The sequence below is a fragment of the Heterocephalus glaber genome, unplaced genomic scaffold (assembly GCF_053883595.1).
Source record: "Heterocephalus glaber isolate CG9 unplaced genomic scaffold, H.glaber_assembly_v1.0 deba00001572, whole genome shotgun sequence".
Lineage (NCBI taxonomy): Eukaryota > Metazoa > Chordata > Mammalia > Rodentia > Bathyergidae > Heterocephalus > Heterocephalus glaber.
This window is the reverse complement of record NW_028258357.1, coordinates 20,633,183-20,654,901: the sequence shown is the minus strand read 5'-3', so window position 1 is coordinate 20,654,901 and position 21,719 is coordinate 20,633,183. Positions and strand designations below refer to the sequence as shown.

General features: G+C 52.7%; 1 protein-coding gene across 2 annotated transcripts in view; it reads left to right on the top strand.

Moving 5' to 3' along the window:
- The window catches only part of Nt5dc3 (5'-nucleotidase domain containing 3), a 51,105-nt gene that overhangs the window by 2,646 nt on the left and 26,740 nt on the right, over positions 1-21,719 (top strand). For both annotated transcript variants that reach the window (XM_013072261.3, XM_087192719.1), the window contains exons 2-3: positions 16,983-17,167; positions 21,567-21,641. In XM_013072261.3, coding sequence (XP_012927715.2) covers positions 16,983-17,167; positions 21,567-21,641 — 260 coding nt within the window. The remainder of the gene's footprint in view (positions 1-16,982; positions 17,168-21,566; positions 21,642-21,719) is intronic.

Here is a 21,719-nt window from a genome sequence, read left to right as displayed (position 1 = left end):
TCTGTGTGCTCCTCTTGGCAGGGTGGAGCCCTTGGAATGGCCTTGAGCAGGGGGCTAATCTCTCCCCGCTGGGCTTTCTCTAACAGGAGAACTAAGCTTCTGAGGCTTCTCCGGTGTTAGAGAAGGACTTGCCACGCCCCAGCACCTGTGCCTGGCCCCGCGCTGTCTCACCTGGAACACAGGGGCCAGAGCTTGACTTTATTTCCTCGCCCTTGTGGGGCTGCACATTGCTGTGTCCCTCCAGCAGCAGCCTGTACGAGCACGCACAGCCCAGCTTCTTCCAGCAGCTTTTACTAAGCGCCCCGAGGTGGAGCTGAAGGCCTTGATTCTTGGATGGGCGCCTGGCCTGGCACCTGTCTGCCCGCACCGAGCCAGGGACCCCTGCTGACCAGGTGCAGGCCAGGTAAACTGGCTGGTGAGCCAGGCAACCTCAGGGCTGACCTGGAGGGTGCTAGTGGAGGAGGGAGAGGTGCAAGAGGACAAAACAATTTTATTTTCTCCCTCCCTGGTTTTGGGGTTTTTTTTGTTTTTTGCTTTTGGTACCGGGGATTGAACTCAGGTCCTTGCACTTGCGCAGCAGGCGGCGAAACCACTGAGCTAAAGACCCGGCCCTCTCCCTCCCTGGTGTTGACAAAATAATTTATCTTCTCATTCTCTTTGTGGCCATTTGATCTCTTTCCTTAATCAAGCAGTCCATTCAGGCACCTTCTCTCCCAGAACAGAGATAGGCTCTTTCCAGTCTTTGTTTAAAACCTTCTCTCCCAGTCTTCTATTTTTCCATTTGAACGTAAAGATTTAAAGAAGAAGCTGTTCATTTGAGATCAGTTTCTGTAAGCCCTAAACTCGTTTTCCCTGTTATTAATCCCTCATGTTATGGTGCTGGGTTTGTCACAATTAATGCCGCATCACCATCGTCAACTGAGATTCCCTTAGTCTTCCCTATTGTCCTTCGCCTGTTCTGGGATCCTGTCCAAGCCGTTCTGGAGTGGCTCTCAGCCACCTCAGGTGCCTTTGACTGACATTTCCTGGTTTGCAGTGACCTTCACCATCCTGAGGAGGACTAGTCACTCTCTGCAAAGCTTGAGACCCTCCTGCGTCCTGTATGCAACTCAGCTCAGAGCAAGGTTGCTTGCAGTTTTAGGAAACAAAGTGCTGCTTTCTCACCTCTGGAGAAAGTTTAGCCTCTGCAGTGGAGCAGTGGCAAGCCCTGGAATGCAGAGGGAGGCTGGCCCTGCCTGAGGCCTGGAGACCTTTTGTTTGTCACAGCGTGGGGAGAGCGGTGCTTTTTAAATAGCAGGACAGATGTTTCCTCGAGGCTGGGAAACGTCTGTGTGGTTGTGATTTAAAGCACTTGCCATGTTCTTGCCTGGTCTGTGATTTTCAAGGTGACGTGTGTCATTCTTGTCACCTTTGGTGGTGACCCCAGATTTCCTCGTGTGGAGCAGAAGCATCCCTGCCTCTCCAGCTTTGCATTGAGAGGATGCATGTGTGTCTCTTCCCTTTTTCCTTGAAGTGGCCTCAGACCTGGGCAGTTTAGAGTATCTGGCTGTGTGGCTGAGGCTGCAGTGTCCATTACGCTGTGGAAAGACGCCTGGAGGTTGGTGTGAGCGCTGGAAGCTTTTATATAGAGTGCAGGATTTATTTGAAGTTCTGGGTTGAGAGCATTTAATAATCAGAAATCAGGTATTTAGGGAGGACTGTATATAGCCCAGCAGTGCAAGGATGTCATATGCAAAAAGCGTAAGAAGGCTAATAATGATAGGTAACACATACCATGAATGATAGTAACAGTAATGAGCCTGAATGCCTCAAGGAACTGCGTGGGCTACATGCAGTCTTGAAAGCCAGGGGTGGCGGTGCACACCTGTAATCCCAGATCTCAGGAGGCAGAGGCAGGAGGATTGCTTGGAGTTCAAGGCCAACCTGGGCTACGTAGCAAGATCCTGTCTCAAAAAACCAACGCCCCAGAAAACCATGAATATCCAAGGCAGGAGGTAGCTTTAGTGATTCCCAAATACATTTGATCATGGAGCCCCATTTTTGAGATAATAATTTTGTTTTAAGATCCTAAAGGATATACCTGGGGAGTTCTAATAATATGTTTAGCAACAATATAGGTCAGCAATACAAGCAGTAGTAGGCTTTTCCCAAGGGAAGGGTGGGGTCCTCTGCGGACTGGAGAAAGTGGTGTTCTGTCCTTAGGGATCAGGCCCCACCGCACTGGCCCACGGCATACCTGCACGCACAGAAGGTGTTTTGTGTGTGATTCCAGGGGTCCCGAGGTCCTCTGGCAGCCTGGGAAAGTGGACAGCGAGGCTGATGCGTTGCTTGTGCTGTCAGAGCTCAGCGCCTGCCCTCAGGGGACCCTGGGCCTGCCCGTTGATGCTGAAGCCTGGGTTCTCCTTCTGAGCACTGGGTCAGCGGCTGGGCAATCCCGTGCTGGAAATTGACTTGTGCTAGGGCCTGAATCCTGGGCAGTGGAAAGAGGAAGTGAAAGGAGGTAAGACAGTAAGAGGTTAGTGTTAGTAAGAGTAAGTGTAAGTGTAGTAAGAGTAGGTGTTAAGTAAGTAAGTAAGTAAGTAAGTGTTAAGTAAGAGTAAGTAAGAGTAAGTGTTAGTTTTGTTGCAAGCCTTTGAAGGCAAGAAGAGTTAAAAAAAACAAACAAAAAATCCCTCAGTAGTTCGAAAACTTGGAGGCACATGGGAGTGGCCTGGGCTCCAGTTTGAGTGGAGATTCGGAGGCCCAAGCCCTGCGGTTATGGCTCATAGGGAACAGAGGGGTCCAGGGTTTGGTGCTTTTAGAAGCTGGATTTGGAAACCAAGGCTTTACTGAGCCCTCTAAGACCTGAGGGAATTTGTGCTCCGCCCTTTCAGACCTTGGCTTCCAGCAGCCCAGCAGGCTGGTCTGAGAGCTCTTGGTGTGCAGTACTTGAGAGCTGAAAACATACAGAGGGCCTTGTTTTAAACCCAAGGCGGACTGCAGACCTGAGAGAAAGCAGAGAGAAACCCCGGGGACTGGGCAGAAGAGACCGAAGGCAGCCTGGCGAGCACCTGAGGGCCTCTGTGCTGGGGAGGCCGAGCCTCTGCATGCGTCTGTCGTCTGGGCACACTTGTGCACGTCGATCCTTCGTGATCCTGCGCACATGCGCGTTGTATCTGGGTTCGTGTCCCACCCTCATCACCTGGACACCGTGTGACCTTGGGCACGGGCCTGCTGTGTCTCAGTTTCTTCATGGAAAATGGGGACGACAGGGATTTCGGGCGCAGCCCATGCCAGAGCCCTTGCGTGGTGTGCGCGCTGCCTTAGGTTTGATTCCCAGCAATGGGAAACAAAAGGAAAAAGGAATCTGAAATAGAGATAGCAGTAGTACTTACGTTACAGGGTTGCTGTGCTTAAATGAATTAATACACATAGAGCTCTTGAAACGGCGACACAGCAGCAAGCCGCAGGTCACTGTCCACTGCTGTTATCACTACCATTACGCCTGGCGGAAGGAACGGTGACCAATCCCAGCTGTGCTATGGCATCAGTGTTGAGTCGTTGGAGTGGAAACTGGGACCTCCGAAGTCTAAAATCCTTACTAATTGTCCCTTTTTAGAAAACTTACGTTGATTCCTGAACTAGAGGCACACATATCTGCCAACAGGGATGACTCAAACAAGAATGATGTCAGGAGCTGGGTGTGGTGGAACTTGCCTATGACCCCAGCCCTTGGGAAGCTGAGGCAGGAGGATCGCCTTGAGTTCAGGGCCAGCCTGGGCTACAGAGTGAGACCTTGTCTCAACCCCCCTCCCCCCCAAAAGAATGATACGAAATAAACACAAAAGAACAAGTTACAGAATGAGCAATTTATAAGAGGGTTGAAAGTACCTGAAAATACTACAGATTCCTTGTAGGGATATACGTATGTGTGTGGCAAAATTCAAAAGATAAACACCAAAATGAGGGTGGTGGTCAGGTGTGAGGCAGGGGAATGGGTTCTCTTTCCTGGCTGGGTGGGGGGCTGTGGTCTTCCTGTCATCCTGTACCTCCCGTCATGCCTTACACAGCACAGCGCCCGCCCGCTGTCTTTCCGAGTGGTCCTGTGTTCAGGCGTATGATGGTGGTGATCCTGTGGCCATAGGAAACAGCAGTATCAAAAGGACTCAAGACAGAAATGTGCCACATAATGATTTTTACACTTTCAAGAAGGGAAGAAATGCTGAAAATAAGAGAGCCCTAACTCCAGTGAGCATTGCCCCTGGAGGATGTGGGGTCCAGTCCGGTGCCGGAAGGTGCAGTCCCTTTGTCCCGGCCCTTGTCAGCGGCCATCTGGTGTCCCCCTGGGTCTGTCATGTGACCGCAAGGCCGCCAACTTTGTGTGCCTGGCTGAGTGGTGGTAACATCCCATCCCATCCCTGCTCTTTGTAACATGAAGGTGGCGGGCGTCTGTCGCCACTGTGGCTTCCCTTTGGCTCCGTGGCTTGCAGTCTAGTTTGTCAGTGTCCCTTGGCGGCCGGCCTGTTTGTCCCTGACCACGGGGAGCCTGTGTGCTCCGCTGCCTCGGCCTGGAGGGGCCGGACAGGCAGCTGTGTCACCGAGTACCCCTCCGTGATGGCGCCTTAGGTCAGTGCAGGGTGAATGCTGCTTGTGTTTGTGCTCAGCTAATCCTGGCCACAAAATCCTAGTCCTTCCCCCAGTGACACAGTATGTGTAGAGAAAGAACAACAAACACACCCAAACATTTCACGAACTTCTTTATAATTTCCCAGATGTTAAAAGCGTGCAAGTAGCCAGCTGAAGATGGGGAGCGTTCCCTCTCACCCTCTGTGAGCCCTGACGAACCTGAGCAGGGCTTCAAGAGCATGAGCAGGCTTTCTATTTTCAGTCACACACTGCACATGCAGGGAGAGAGAGCTGAGCGGGTTGGTCGGGCTGGGATTTTAAGGGATGTTTTCTGTGTCTAGGAGCTGGCCTTGGTTTAGCTCTGTGGGATTGTGAGGGGCTGTTCGTGGTGACTGAGTGACAGGCGGTGACAGTGGAATACAGTTGAGTGCATTTTAAATTTGTGTTTAGAGATGTAACTCTCCCAGGAGATTGGGATATTTCTTTTGTTCTCTTTGGCAGGAAAAGTGGCTCGCGAAACACTGTAATACCAGAATATCAGAACGTGACCATGGGGAACTCTTCTGTTTAGCCAACGTGGTTTTTTATTTTTCTGGTACCAGGGATTGAACTCAGGACCTTGCGCTTTTGAGGCAGGCGGTGCCACTGAGCTAAATCCCCGGCCCCTAACCAATTTTTTGAGTAGCAACTGCATGCTGCTGACTGGCCCAGATGGTGAGCCAGCCAGGCGTAGCTGAGGCAACAGTTTCCAAACATTTTGCCCTCAGTACACCTTTATACACTTGAAAAATGTTAAAGATCCTGGAATTTTTTGGTTTTTTTTGGTACTGGGAATTGAACTCGTTTCCTTGTGCTTGCGCAGCTGACGACGAAACCACTGAGCTAAATCCCTGGCCCAAGATCCTGGAGTTTTAAAAAAATATAAATTATATTGATGACTACACTAGAAGTTAAAACTGGGTTATTTAAAAATATGTACTTGTTGATTTATTTGAATAACAGTAACAGTCTTTTACCTGTTAACGCAAGTGGCTTTCTTTTTATGAAAAAATGACCATTTCCCAAATAAAAGGTGCTTCGGAGAATGCCCTGGCTTCACATTTTTGCCAGTTGCTGTGATGTTTGGATTAATATCCGAGAGCAGTGTTCTCAGGTGGGTCGACATTCAGTCTACTGCAGTGCGGGACATCACGAGGCTGCCGGAAATCTCCACGGTACCAAGAGAGGGGAGGAGAAGAGTCAGAGGGTCTGTGTTAAATTCTTATCAATCTTGTTGGGTGTGGAGGCACATGCCTGTGATCTCAGTGCTCCCAGCACTTGGGAGGCTGAGGCAGAAGGATCCCTGAGTTCGAGGTCAGCCTGGATTACAGAGTGAGACTCTGTCTCAAAAATCAACAACAAGAACATCAAAAAACACTTCTCACTCCTGTAGCGCATTACCACAAATTTAGTAACTTAAGACACATGTCTAGTCTCGCAGTTCTGCTGTGGTCTCCCGGGCTGAGTCAGGGTGCTGGCTGGGCTGGGGTCCTCCCTGCGGGCCCTGGGAAGGCAGGATGAATCTCCTTGCTCCTGTTGTTCCGGCCCCTTCCATTTGCAAAGCCAGCAGTCCCCTGCCTGCCTTTTCTACCCACCAGGACCCCTGATTACACCGGGGCGGGCCAGGAATTCGGGCCACTCCTTATCTTTCAGTCAGCTGATAAACAGCCTTAGTCCAGCTGCAGCTTATTTCCCCTTGCCCTGGAAGGTCCCCTGCCAGCACAGGTTTTAGGAAGTAGGGTGTGGGGATTTTTTGGAGCTGTGCTTCCACATACCACATCTAAGGGTTATAATAGTTTTGACCACAAAGAGCCCCTGAAAGAGAGGGGGGATGTTTCCCTGATTATGTAGTTAATTTTTTAGTGTATGTCTGCCAAAGTGAGCTCTGTGCCAGTAATCACTGATGGAGGAAAATACTAGTTGAATGGATGAATAGAAAACAGAAGAGACTGGCATTTATAAAGTCTGCCAGCCACCGACCTGCACTGTGTGGTTCAGTAGCCGTGCGGCTTTGAGCCTGGTACTTCGAGAAGTACCTCATCTGCCAGCTGGGGGGCGCTGCTTTCCCCGAGGAGTTTCTGTGGCATTAATTTCAGTGATCAGTGAGTGACAAGGCACCAGTGTATGGCTTGGGGGAGGCATTGCCTTGTTTCTTTTTCTATTTCCTCTGTAATGAAAACTTCTTGAGAGTTTGCCTGGTATTTATTTGATCTTTTGATATAGCTCAATTTTCTTTTTCTAAGAAATTTTTCCCTTGAAGGGAAATGTACTTTTCCTGGGAGCAGTTAAGTTTGTTTTTCATAAAACGACTTAAGACTAGGTTGTCATGAAACCATTATTATAGTTAATCTTACTTCAAGTGCAACTGTGGGTTTTATTTCTGGAACTTCAGGAAGCATAATGGACTTGTACAGAGTGGTAAGAATTACAGCGATCACTTTACAGGGAAATAAAGTATAATTTCAGCTCGTGGTGGGAGTCATATAAATGTCATATGCATTGCTAATTTTTCAGATGAGTAATTCTCTTTGTCATGCTTGCTTTTCCCCGGAGATGATGCAGAATAGAGAAACTAATGGAGAAACGAAAGGTTCTTTGTAGATTAACAAAAGCGATTAAATTGCCGTGGAGTTGCCCTGGGTGGGCCTCCTGCCTGCTGGCCATGGTGCTTCCCGCTCACCGCCCCTCCGTGGTGTGGCTCATGTCAGCCTGTGTGCCGTGGCCAGTTTGTCACCCCGTGTGGTGCCTGTACAGCGCCTGACACCGAACAGGTGTGATGAACACGTCTGGAGAAAACATGTGATTTAGTAGGTGGGAAACCAGTTTTACAAAGCAGCCCGCCCTGTATGGCCGTGACGGTCTAAGCCGCGCAGTGTCACGAAGGTGAATTTGAGGACACAGGAGGCAGACAGTGGGAGTGTTTATTAAGAAGAAACAGCTCCTGATGGTCGAGAGGGGGCCCGAAAGTGGGTGGGCACAAGGACTTTCTGTCTGGCAGTTTTTATACCAAACAATGACCAGGGCTCAGACCACTCTGAGTGGAACTAAGGTCAGTCTACAGGACTGGGACGAGTGCACTTAGACTGCAGCTGAGGAGTCGCGGCACGGAGCCTGCGTGCACCTGCGTGTGTGTGCATGTGCGTGTGTGTGTGTGCACGCGCGTGCAGGGCTCTTGGCCGTTGTCCTACCCAGGGGCTTCTTTAAAAGAACAAAGTGAGAAGGAAAGCTGTTTTCCAGCTAGGTGGGTGCAGGCCTTCTCACAGTGGCGTCCATCGCCTTTCTCGACCCATCCCTGGACCTCGAGGTCCTCCTGCTTGCTGCCAGCTGTGACCTCAGGCTGCCGCAAGGCTGAGTCGTCCTGACTGCCTGGGCCCAGGGCCTCTCTAGCCGCCTGTTATCTTCTGCCTCACTTGCCTGTCTGTAATCATCCAGTTCATTTAAATTCGAGACAGTGCCAGTGAACCTGACCCCAGGTCAGCAGTCGTTGGGGCAGGTGGGCTGCGGGGAAGGGGGGCTGGAGTAAAGGGGTGCAGTGTTTCGAGGGCTTACAGTCTGCATGCGGGTCACAACAGCCCAGGAACAGTAAGGGGAGGATTCTGGGTTAGCCTGACTTGAGGCCGGGACCCTCCCTAAGAGCCCCGGCCCTGAGAGAGGGCAGCGGGGAGTGAGGTGCACCCCAGACCCGAGCTGTGGCAGGAGGGCAGAGTCCAGGGGAACCTGGGGTTCGTGTTTACAGGTGGAGCCCTTGTTTCTCCAAGGGCCGGGTGTGCTGGCCGGGGAGGGGACCCTGCCAGTGGTCCCCCTTCATTGTCATGAGTGGCCTGGCACTCGTTCCTTCTTGGAGTCTATGATTGGACAACTGTAGACGTAAACATGATTTTTCTCATAAAGCATTTTATTTTTCACTTTTCAGGCAGTGCTAGGCATTGGATCAAAGGCCTTGCCTAAGTCCGGCAAGCTCTGTACCACTGAGGCCCAGCCCCAGCTTTTAGTTTAGTTTCAGTTCACACACAGCTGTACACACTTCGGGATACAGTGTGATACTTCGATACACATCTACAAAGTATATCTTCAAATCAGGGCAGTCAGTGTATCCAGTACCTTAAATATTTATCTTTCACTTTTTGTGTTAAGAATATTTACAGCCCTTTCTCCTAGCTGCTTTGAAAAGCCCAGTACATGGTGGCTAACTGTGCCGCTCTACTGTGCCCTGCCACGCAGAGGACTTGCAGTGCCCTTCTTTCCTGTGAACCAGCTTCTTCTCATCTGCTCGAAAAATGATCTCTAACCAGCGGTTATTGGAACAACTGAGCTGCTGGAGATACAGTTTCTGCCTAAAGATAGATGCCCTGAAATCTCTAAGGCTAACGGGGCAGATCCCCATGGACTGACTGACTGCGTGCATCTCAGCCTTGGCCTTCAGGGTCACGCCTTCTATGAAACTGTCCCTTTCTGTAACTGATTAGTAGCAGAGAGGACACAAGGTAGACAGAGCCACGTCCAGTAACATTTGTTGCATGAAACACAGCACAGCACAACATCCCTGTGAAACTTGCATCATGGTCATTTTGCAGAGGACCATTAGTAGTAGAACTGACTGCAGCCTGTGCCCACTCTGGCTGCTGGGAACCGCCCCCCAGATATGGTTCTTTTCCGTGTCTTTTGTGACACAGGATCTCAGTATGTATGTAGCCCAGGCTGGCCTCCAGCTTGAGGCGATCCTCCTGCCTCAGCCTCCCAAGTGCTGGGATTACAGGTGTGCGCCACTGTGCCTTGCTTCTCTAGGAAAAAGTTATGCTCCAAGCCCCCAAAGTCCTTCTTTCTTCCCTTTTTGTTTCTTCTTCAGGGCCTTCTGATCTATGTATTCCTTCTTTTTTTTTTAAAGGACAACAGCTTGGAATCTAGGGCATGTACCAAATGTAACAGACATAGCCAAGCGACTTAAATACAGCCACACCTAAGTGGAGCTAACTCCTGATGCTAGATGGGGGAATGTCGCTGTTGGGTTTCTGGGCTGTGCTTTGTGTTGCCAAGGGGTTTTCAGGCTCATTTCAGCCTTTTCTGTTTCATTCTTGTGAATATGTTTTGGTTCTGAGTCCAAACATCTGAGATGACGTGTTTCTCCCCAGTTTTCAGAATGCTTTCTTAATAACACCGTGACAAAATCAGTTCACCTGCGTTTTGATCTACACCTCTGATTCCTTAGCATGGATTCCCACAAAGAGAACAACAGGGTCATGGGGTACGAGTATTTAAAGGGACTCTTGGGCCTGTTGGCCGGACACTTCCCGGAGAGCCTGGGCTGCGGTTGCTTCTCCTCTCTGGCCGCCAGGAGCGGGCGCCATGTCCCGCACCTGCGCCACCCCGGCCCCTTTACAAAGAGCAGGGGCCCGGATCAAGGCCCGCAGCCGCTGGCCCACAAGCAGCCGAAACCCTGCTGCAGCCAGACAGGAGGACGATGTCTTTGATTTCTGAGCCAAGTAATGCATTTTATTGCATGAAAACATGTAAAGAGAGGCAGTAGCCCTTTCAAGTCCACCTTCGAGAGGTTGCGAGGGAACTGTGTCAGATTGCTGTAGTTTGCTGGGTTTTGATAACCAGAATTTTTAATATGGATTTTAAAAAAATAACAAGGACAGTAAATCTTTGTAGCTGTTTGTCCTTTAACTTTTGGTCTCCTACAGCCCCTTCCTCCAAATTACTGCTTTTGATATTTTTGGATGCACAAATGCTTAAAAAACATTTAAATCTGTCAATATTTTCCTTAATGATTTATTTTCTTGCTTTTAAAAAGAATGTGAAAAGTTCCGTTCAGAGGTGAAATAAATAGTAATTGTATATTTTTCTACCTTTGAATGTTAAAATTTTTTTTAACTCTTTGATTTGCAGTGTTTGGTTTGCAGAATGCGGTGAAGCAGAATCCCGCTTCTGTCCTTTCCACGTAGCTGGCTGTGCTCGCAGGGGAAGTGGACTCCTGGGCGGCTGGAATGCAGATGGCCCCTGGAGAGCTCTGGGTAGCACGGCACCCACTAGGTCGGAAATTAGGCAGGGGAAGGAGAGCTGAATATTGCAAAGATGGGCTACAGTATAAATGGGGAATGCCTTTGATACCAGATTAAAAAGTTAAAATTTGTAGTCGCTAAGCGTTTCTAATGTCCTTCAAGTGAACTTTTTAGCTACGTGTGGTAGTGCACGCCTGTAATCCCAGCCCTTGGGAGGCTGAGGCAGGAGGATTACCTTGAGTTGGAGGCCAGCCTGGGCCAAATAGTTCAAGGCCAGCCTGAAGTACACAGTGAGACCCTGTTTAAAAACAAAGAAAAACTTTTTATTAGGATTTTGTTAGTTGCAAGCGATAGAAAATCCATCTCAAATAGATTTAATTTAAGCAAAAACAAAAAAATTAAAAGAAGAAATTGCACGGGCCAGGTTAACGAGATCTTCAGAGGTTGTGCTCACTGTGGAATGACTCGATCCCAGGGCTTGGGGGTGTCCCTGGGGGCTCCCCATCCCTGGACCTCTCATCCCCCTTGGTGTCTTCCTCAGGTTCCTAGTAGTGAGCCGCACAGCTCTGCATCCATCCTCCTAGGTCTGTATTGGAAGCAAAGTGCTCTGACCTGGAAATTCTCTACGAATCCAGACGGACTTGATAGGTCCTGGGTCACCTTTGCCCCAGGAACAGTGCACCGGTGATCGCTGGAGGGGTCCCAGGCCGCCCTGAGGCAGTCAGCATGCTGAGGCCTGGCCTGGTCACGCCATGCCCTGAGAGCTGGGTGTGGGGGAGAGCTCCTAAGGAAACGGAGGGTTGTAGAGGACCGGAAGGCAGAGTGAGGTTAGGCTGGGTTGTGCTTCAGGGAATCTCAGTGGCTGAACTGCTCTGTACTCCCGGCCCGAGCTGGAGCTGAGCGACTCCAGAGCTGGGAGGCAGCTCAGCCTTCCAGCTCTGTCTGTGTCACATGACCACATCTGCTCTGGAAGTGATGCCTGTCACCTGTCACTTCTACCCATGATACCAGCGCCTGGGATGGGACAGCAGAGGGAGGGAGAGGGAGACAGTGCCTGTGCCTTCCTCCCTCAGCCCTCATCCGCCTGGTTCCTGGCGTCATGCTGAGAGGAAGCAGAGCTCTCCGTGCTGTCCCCACCACTGCTGTGTGAGCCAGCGCTGGCCCCGCCAGGCTTGAAGCCCGTGTTGGGGGACTGCCACTTAGCATCCCTGGACATTAGGGAGGACAAAGGAGTTGGCAGAAATTGTGCTTGCCCAGTGTAGGCCTTCACACCGGGCGAAGCGTTCACTGTGAGATGTCCTGAGTTCCCTACCGAAGTCTTTACTTTCTGTCAATAGCCAAGAGAGGATTTAGGCACGGAATGGCCTTGCAAGGTGATCTTTAAAATGCAAATCAAATTGGTGCAGCTGCTGTGGAAGACAGTGTGGCAGTTCCTTAAAAAATTAAAAATAGGGTTACCGTGTGACTCAGCAGTCCCATTCTGGGTGGTGTGCAGAAGGACTGAAAGCAGGGACTTGAACACACAGCTGTGTTCACAGCAGTGCTGCTCATGCGGCCAAGGTAGAAGTTGGATAGGTGAGAGCCGCAGGGTGGCGATCACACAGGGAATATTATTCAGCCTCAGAGAAGGGGAAATGCTGATGCTTGCTTCACCACGGACTCCCGAGGACAGATGCTGTGTGATTCCACTTCTGTGGGGCCTGGGGCTTAGTCGATTCAAGGGGCAGAGTGAGCGGTGGCTGTAGTGGTGAGGAGGTGTTATTTAATGGGGTCAGAGTTTCAGTTCTGCAAGATGGGAAGAGTTCTGAGAGGGATGGTGGTGGTGGTATCACTAGACAGTGAGTGTACTTAGGGTCGCTGAGTGTTACAAGCACTGGAGGTGGTAAATTTATGTTATGTGTTTTACCACAGTAAGAAAATCTCCAGCCGGGCCTGGTGATGCATGCCTATAATTCCAGGACTCGGGAGGCTGAGGCAGGAGGATTGTCATGAGGTCTAGGCCAGCTGGGGCTACACAGTGAGTTCAAGGCCAGCCTCAACTAAACAGTGAGACCCTGTCTGGAATAAACAGACTGCTGTGACCCGCACAGCGTAGGATTGGAAGCTGGGGAGAGCAGTGAGAGATGAAGAAAACGGAAAACCAACAAGAAAGAAGGATGCATACCAAGATTATGCTCGAAAGCTAGGACCAGGTGGAGCCATAGCCTGTCGGGAGCCAATGGCCGCCTGGGGCCCAGCGCTCTTTATTTATAGTGTAAGACAAACAGGAAGAGAAGGCGGGTAACTCGCGCTCCGCGGCCCACGCGGCCTAGGCTGAACGTAGCGTGGTTGTCTGGTGGTCGGGCCATGCGCAGAGAGGAAACAGGGAAGAAAGATACCTGCTGTGTCTGTCTCCTGGGCTGTGCCATCCGGGTCTGCAGTCTTAGTCACACCACCAGTCTCTGGAGGAGAAGGGAGTGGGGAGGAGGTGCAGGGCCATCTTCAGGCTTGGGCCCGCGGCAGCAAACCAACCAACTAGCAAGTCTCCAAAGCTCAGCCCCGCCTGAGAGCCTGTGGTTGCCCTGTGGTGTCAGCACGTTCCCCAGCGTACGCTGGAGGGCGCCGAGTGTGCAGGGCTACAGTGGCCCGGCGGGGTGGCGGGCTCCCCTTCCTGTGCACTGACCTCCAGTTTGGGGTCGTCCTCCTGTGCACACGAGGTGCTCGCTGGACCCCGCCCACTCCGCTCCGCTCGCTCGGGAAGCGCCTGACTGCCCGCAGCCTCATCCTCGCCCGAGGTTTGGACCCCGCTTGTCTTCCCGGGGCCGGGGTGTGGCTTTCCTTCCTCCTTGTATCACTCACGTTTGCTCGACCTGTTTTCGGTCGAGGCTGCAGGGGCCCCGTCCGCGCTGCGAAGCAGTTGCTGGGCCTCTCTGGAGGCTGGCGCTGGAAACCTCCCTTCGGAAGCTCGGGCTGTGGCCTTGGGCGGTCCGGTGACAGCAGGGATTTTCCTTGAGGCTTGCACAGCCTTCGCCGTAGAAAGGCAGGAGGGAGTAGGCTTTCTGGCCAGCGCCCTTTCTAAATATAAACTTCCGTTGGAGCAGCTGCCGGGACTTCCCTTGCAAAGGTCGCCCGTGACGGTGGAGCTTTGGGTCCCTCAGCACGCGATGCTGCCTCACTGACATCATAGGGACTGTGCCGCGAGGTCGCATGCAGAGAATAACGCCGACCATGCAGGCCGATCCGAGAGGCTGCAGAGTCGTGGCTGCGGGGCGGGCTCTTCCCTCCTGGGATTGGTTCTTTCCCAGTCTGCCTCAAGTTTCTTAAATTTCACTGTTCACTACCTTCAGCTCGGTGTTGTCTGCAAGAGAAAAGCAAAAAACAACAAACCAAGGTTATGGTTTCATTGGTTTTGACAAAAGAAACCAGTGAAGGTGTGGAGTGGCTGCTGAAGGCGGACTCGCTGGGTTTTCAGCAGACTCGGTCACGTCTAGATCCTGCTTTCCCTGGAAGCCCGGCGTGTGGATGCGGAGGCTTCATGTGCAGCGCGTGTGGGCTCGGCCCTCCTGGGGTCCCGGATGGGGTCAGGGACGGCCTCCGGGAAGGGTGTCTTTCTAGGGAGAGGGTTCTCCAAGGAGTCCTGTCCAGAGGTGTGAAGGAGGCTTGGAACACTCTCGCTCGGACGCCTCCTCGCGGGTGGGACCTTGGGCTCCCGAGTGGAGCTGCCAACATGCGACAGCAGCACCCTGACTCCCGAGAGTGGAAGTGGACCCTGGCTGTTCACAGAAAGAAGTGGGCAGAAGAAAAAGGGAGGCTCAGTCACGATGGATAGACCCCATTTTTATTGCTTGATTGATCGATTGATTGAGACAGGGTATCCATATGTAGCCCAGGCTGGGCTTGAGCTTGCAGCAGTCCTCCTGCCTCAGCCTCCTGAGTGCTGGATTTACAAGTGTGCGCCACCACACCAGGCTCCATTTCATTTTAGGTAAAAATCACGCACGGGAGATTCCCATGATCCTGGCGGGAGGAGTTAAGAACACAGACTTTGGAGCCTAATCTCCCAGGTCCAAGCTCCAGTCTTGCCCTCTGGTGGCTGTGGCACCTTTCCGCAACTTGTGACGCTTCTGTGCCCCCCCCCCTCCGGTGTGCTTCTGTGTGGGGTAACAGTGTGGGTGCCAAGGCTGTGGAGGGGATTAAATGAGGTGATGTGAAGTCTGACTGTGCGCAGAAGGTGCTTTTTAAATAATTAGCTGTTTGCTGGGCACAGGGGGATGCGCTTTGTCTCAGCTAACCTGGAGGCTGAGGCAGGAGGATCCCAAGTTGCAGCCCAGCCTAGAATTTAGTGAGTTAGTCAATTTAGTGACTTAGTGAGACCTTGTCTCAAAATAAGAAGAAAGAGTTGAGGATGTGGCTTAGTGCAAAGGCCCTGAGTTTAATGTCCAGTACTGCAAGCAAAGCAAAGCAAAACAAAACTCCCAGATACCAGCTGTTCTAAAGGAGGCAGGCGAGGCACTGTGTAGCACAAAGCAGTGTAACACAGGGTGACTTTTGCCCACATGCTAACTGTTGGCCGCACCCCCCAAAGTTACCCGCCTTCAGCATTTGTCTACTTATGATTTCTTTCAAGTAAATCCTAATGCACAAACTGCAAAAGATGAAAGAACACCATCAGATACCCTTACAGCAAAATAGCGCAGTATGGGTTTTTGTCACAAGGTTAACCCATGAAGTTCTTCCCCTTAAATGTCCACCTGTGCAGTGACTACCTGCATAAGAATATCGTATTCCCTTTCTGTTTTTTGAGTCGTTCAGTCTTTGATCCTGAGGTTCATGGAGGATGCAGCTGTGGAGCCCCTAGGCTGAGACCTCACCAGTGCGGTCCACTCCCGTTGCCTTCGGACTGGAGGATGGCTCTTCTCAGGTCGTCTTGGTTGCTTCTCATAACTCTTGACTTACCTTCCTCGGTCGTCTTGGCTCTTCTTTTACTGCTGTCACTTGGAGTGGGAAATGAACAGGCACCCACTCTCCGCCATGTTCTGCGGAAGCAGCAAACACAACTGCAAAGATGGCATCTGCTGTTGTTCTTGTGGCTTCCAGAGGGCAGGGCACCCACTGGTAGCAGTGCTGAGCTGTCACACTGCGGCACCATCTTTGGGCATCTCCTGTCATGCTCTGCTTTCTTAGTCTTTTCTTTAAAAAATCACAGTGGCAATAGTTGATGGGTAGTGATGAGTTAATTCCCAGGATGATAAAAATAGCAGCATATTCCAATATATTGGAAAAATAAGATCCCAGCATTCTGTGTTGCATCTTAGATTTTTTTTCTTTGCCAGGAATTCAACCTGGGCCCTTCACTTGCTAAAGCATGTGCTCTACCACTGAGCGACACCCTCAACCCTGCATCTTAGATGTTTAACTAAGGGGCAACCGCACTTTAGTAAACAAGCTGAAGGAAATAATCTGAAAAGCAGGCAAAGACAGATGCACAATGTTACCTATCTCTTTCATTAAATAGGGAGAACCTAAATGTGTAACACAGAATAATAGGTTTATGATGACATGCCAGTTGTATTAGTCACTTTCCTGTCACTGGGACAGAACACCTGACACCCACAGCTTACAGGTAGAGAGGTTTACTCGGCTCATGGTTTCGAAGAGTTCAGTCCGTGGTGGGCTGGTGCCAATGCAGAAACATCATGGCGGAAGGGCATGATGGAGGAAAGCTGCTCAGCCTGTGGCCATTGCAAAGCCCAGAGGAAGAAGCCAGGGACAAGAATCCACCCTTTGCAGTGATCCTCACGCTCTAATGGGGAGCTGGTACCTGTGCACAGCACACCCCAGTTCCCTTTTGTAAAAATCCAATTCCCTTCCACTCCCTCAACCCCTTCCATGTCTTGAGTCTCCTTCCTTTATGCAAAAGATCTGTCTTAGCATGTATTTTTTTAAATGAAGCAAATCTATTTTTGTGACGTTGATACATATACGCTTCCAATAACAGTTTCATTCAGACCTATTTAGATATGACATGATCCATGCATTTACAGACTCCCATCGGCGGTTTTTAGGGTATTCATAGGAGGTGTCCAGTCGCCATCACCATGGTCAGAATTAAAGCATTTCCGTCATTCCGAAAGAAACTCCATGGCCACTGGCAGGCCTTGCTGCCCTCCCAGCCCCCGTCTCCCTGGCCCTGCGGTCTGTCTCCTGTGGACCCCGGTGTGAGTGCAGCCTGCAGCCTGTGCCCTGCGAGAGTGACCCTGCACTCGGCGCCTGGACCCTGGCTTACTGGTTTAATTTAGGAACCGCACTAACCCGTATTTACTCTATACCCTAATGCAGCTTTTTCTTTACTCCTAGAATTGGTTCCTTCACTTATGAGTAACCTGCTGAATCCAGATGCCATTTTCTCCAACAATGAAATGAGCCTGTCGGACATCGAGATCTACGGCTTCGATTACGATTACACGCTGGTGTTCTACTCAAAGCACCTCCACACGCTCATCTTCAACGCGGCTCGGGACCTGCTCATCAATGAGCACCGGGTAAGGTCGGGGGCCCTTCGAAGTCTCTGCCCTCTCTCGTCCGTATTTATTTTGTTTTTGGTACCAGGGATCGAATTCGGGTCCTTGGGCTTGCAGGGCAGGCGGCGGAACCACTGAGCTAAATCCCCGGCCCTCGTCGATATTTAAAGAACATGCAGCCTTGCCTGGCTGGGCCCGATGCCCGGCTCATTGAGGCCGTTTAGTAAATCATTGCTGGATGGATGAGTCGGTTTCGTTCCATTGCAGATTTCCAAGTGACACTTATGTGGAAGACAGTTATGTTTAAAAAGATCTTTGCCTTTTTTGTCTTTATATTCTTTTAAACTTATCTCTTGGGTAAAATAATACTCCGAGGTATGCACTGGGGAGACTCGGCCGTCGGTGCGTGCTCTTCTAGTTGACACGGGACAGCAGCCCGGTCCTCGAGAGCCGGCTGACCGACACCTTGTGACTTGCAGTCAGAAGGGTCCCTCACAGGCTAAGGGGCGCCTTCCCCGCAGCACAGCGCTGCCCGACTTGCTCTTATGCAGAGAACACTGAATGTCTTCTGATGCAGAGCTCTGTTGAGTCTTAATGAGGAGAGAAGAGCCCTGCTGGTCTCCTTCCTGGAGCGGCCCAGATACACGCAGGGCAGCAGCACTGCGGGGGTCGCCAGTGCTGCCCGGTTTTGCTGGTTCTGTCCAACCTTCCCCTTGCTCTCTGCCCTGTGCTTCCTTGGCCCCGACCCGGTCCCCCTTGGAGCCAGGCCTGGCGTGGAAGCAGGGAGGGTGACGCTGGTGGGTGCCAGTGTTGCCATGGAGACCCAGCAGCCTGGGGTTGTGGTCGGCTGGCCGCGCTGCCGTGGCCTCGGACAGGTAGCTCGGGATGTGGTGAGGTCGGTTGGAGCTCCCGTCGCTGCCGAGGGAGCTGGGGGCACAGCGTGGAGGTGGGCGGCTTGGTCAAGGGCCCCCATCCTGGACGCTCGCTCGCGTGTCGTGCCCGCCCAGGCTGTTCTCTCCCTGGCCGCTCCGGGTCCTTCGCCCCGCCCTGGTCTCCCGCCTGTGTGTGCTCTGGTCTGGTCTTCGCGTCTGAGATGGGGAGCCCTGGGCCCAAGCTGTTCCGAGGGGCTGAGGTCTGAGGGAAGGGCCTCCCAGGTTCTGGATGCCGTGGTTTTATGAATGCAGCCACACTTTCCATGAATTTCAGTTCCTGACCACTTGATCCCGGATGTTTTTTGATCCTCGGCCTTTTTTCTTTTTGAGACAGCATCTTGCTCGGATGCCCAGCTGAGCCTGAACCCGTGCTCCTCCTGCTTCAGCCTCCTAAGTGCCTGGGACTGTAGGGTGCAAACTGCACCCGGCCCTGACCTCCGCTTTTGTCTGTCACTGGGCTTAGTGACTCATGTTTTCCAGATCCCAAATGCAGAAATAGCATTTGGCCAGAATGACCTGTCTCCTGCCGCTGTGGAAGAGATGCCGGGGCTTCTCCCTGGCCTCCTGGTGCTGCCCTGCACCAGGCTGTGGGTCTCGTCCCAGGCCGGCTGCGGTGTTGCTTCTGAGGTGCAGGCCGCTGTCCCACAGCCCTGTGCAGCGCTTGCTGGGTGGGAAGTGCGGTTCTGGAGCTGACTCGGTGCAAACCCTGCTCTGTCACTTTCTCCCCACGTCGTGATCGAGTCACCCCGTTTCTCTGGTCCTCAGTTTCCCTTGTGTAAAACGGGCCTAGTGGTGCCTTCCTCAGCTCAGCGGTGCCTGTTACGATGATTGATGTTTCCAACCGCGTGACCCTCGCGCTGCTTTACCTTTGGGGAAACTGAGGCCAGAGCCCTCAGCTGCGGCTCAGCTGGAGGCCAGCACATGGCCGGATTTGAACCCGGATCTGTTTCCGTATGGCTAATAACACTTTCCTACCCTGTGGGTTTTTGTTCAGATGAAAATAAAATATTCATGAAAATAAAACATTTATGAGCGTAAAGCATTTAGGAAATTCGGGGCCAGGAGAGATGAGAGGTGGATAAGACAGGAGGTGGAGCTGCAGCGGAGGAGCTCCTGGAGTGGAGAGCACCCAGGTCCCCTTGTGTCCGTGCCTGGCCGAGAGATTGTTAGACGCTAATTATGTCGGCGGACTGACGGGGGCGATTGCAGTTGTGCAGATTTTTCTCTTGCTCTCATTAAACAAAAGAATTCTTTCAAGAAGCACAGGGTTGGCCTCCGTTCTTCCTGCCAAGAACAGCGTGTTTTGTGGCTTGTGGAGAATGGACATTTGTTTCTGAGACACGGTCGCACAACAGGAAGTCTGCACTCAGTCTTTCCAACAAGCACAAGTCGGGAGTCCCTGCTCTTTATAATGTGCCTTTTTAAAAACCAGAGCAAATTTTGATAAAAACGGAAATTTACAAACATCAGGTAGAAACCGCACAGTCATAGCCCGGACCGCCTTTTCCTCGAGTCCACCCGGAAGGGAGCGGAGTGCAGCTGCTGTCGGCTTGGGCCTCCTCACCCGAGCTCACAGTGGCCAGCGGCTCAGCTGTGGTCGCCTGCTTGTCACCCCACAGCCTGGCCATCCTGTCCCTCCTCACAGTCCAGTGCTGTGGGCCTTTCCTCTCTGTGAAATACAGGTTCAGCTTTAGAGTGTTCAAGGGTGAGGCCGGGCGCGGTGCTCACCTGTCCTCTCAGCACTCGGGAGGCTGAGGCAGGAGGATTGTCGTGGGCTGCAGTCCAGCCTGGGCTACACAGCGAGGCCCTGGAACAGAGAGTGTTTGAGGCTCGTGGCAAAGCTCGGAGACAGCGGGGAGTTCCTGCTTCCGCCCCAGGCCCATTGCTGTGGCACCTGGATCACAGGAGGCATCAGCACCGATGCCCTGCTGCCTGGGTCAGCCCACGCTCGCTCCCAACTGCCTGCTTGGTCCCCACGCCCTTTCCTGCTCCAGGGCTGCATTCATCACCTTGGGTTACCATTACTGTTGTTGCCATAGGATCCTGTGGCTTTGACGGTTTGTAGGATCCTGTGGCTTTGATGGTTTCTGTGACTTTCTTCAGTTTTGGTGGCCTTGACAGTTTTGAAGAGTGCTAGTCAAGGGCCTGTGGTAGGAAGCGCCTCTCTTGGGATTTTTTTGTTTGTTTGGCCTCGAACTTGCAGTGATCTCCTGCCTCAGCCTCCTGAGTGCTGGGATCACGGTGTGCACCACCACGCCTGGTCTCACTGTGACTCTTGAACTCATGGAGCCCTCTGAGCTGGCACAGGGTGATGAGTGCCCAGCTACCCAGGGACACATGTGGTTCCATGTGTCCCTCCGATTATTCGACAGTGGAACAGTGAGCTGCCCTGCCTGCTGCGCACCGGTGTAGTGAGGGGTAAACTGAGTCACGGAGTAGGTCTGGCCTGGTGAGACAGAGCAGGTGCTCAGCAGAGGACGTGTTCATGTATCCTACTCCCTCGTCACCCTTTGGGGTGCAGGCTTCGAGGCTCCCGTGTCCAGCTGAGCCGTGGACCCTGCTGGGGCTCGGCGGCGTGGGCCGAGTCCCTCTGTCCATGAAGATGCAGAATGCTCATGGTGTTTGGAACTTGGAGCCTCCCATGGGGAAATCGCCTCCTGGATTTCTAGGCACGCACGGTGGGTGTGGGATAAATGAGCCGAGTGAGCAGCCCGACTTGAAGGCTTGCTGTGTGTGTTCTGCCCATGGTATGGGAGAGGTCGCCTCCCTGTGGCCTGGCCTCATGGAGGGGCTTCCTGGGGTCTGGATGGAGCCCGGGTTGCAGCTCCTGTGGTTCCTGTGCTGCGGGGCAGATCTGGGGTCAGCCCCTCCCTGTGGCTCTTCTGTCCCCAGTGCAGAGGGGCAGGGAGCTGAGCTGACTCTGGTCCGCTGGCCCCAGCAGGGTGGCCCAGGCTGGATCCAGGGCACCGCTGATGTCCCCTGGGCAGGGCCGGCGGGCAGGAGATAGGGGGACTGGGCGGCCTCGGTGGGGCAGGAGGTGGGGGCTGTGGGTCCGGATGGCCCTCCCTGGGGGGGTGGGGGACCCTGGGGGTCCCTGCTGGGCCCCTTCATGGACGCGGGGCCATGAGTCACGGGGTGACGGGTTGGGCTGTGCCCCCAGTAACGGGACAGTCCAGCTTCTGCTCCTCACAGACAAGAGGCCGGGTGGGTCCCGGGGAGATGGGATGGGTTTCGGGGTCCTAGAGGTCTGGGAGCCGGGGCAGAGGGAGGGGAGGGCAGGGTTGGGAGGAGAGGAGGTGGGGAGGGCCAGGGTGGAGCTGTGCTGGCCAGACACGGGCGCCCAGCAGCCCGGAGACGGTGACCCCGAGCAGAGGGGCAGGCTGGGGTCTGTCCCTGTCCTGCCTTCCCTGGGCCGTCCGCTCCACGGGCTCAGATGAGACTGGGACCTGGGCTGCCCCGTTAGCTCTACCCGGTTCTCTTCTTCGCAGTACCCTGCGGAAATCAGGAAGTACGAGTACGACCCCAGCTTCGCCATCCGCGGGCTGCACTACGACGTGCACCGGGTAGGTTCAGGCTCTGCTGTCCCAGATGGCATAAAGTGGAGCGTGATGACGGGTCCCGTTCTTTGCTGGACAGGTGAC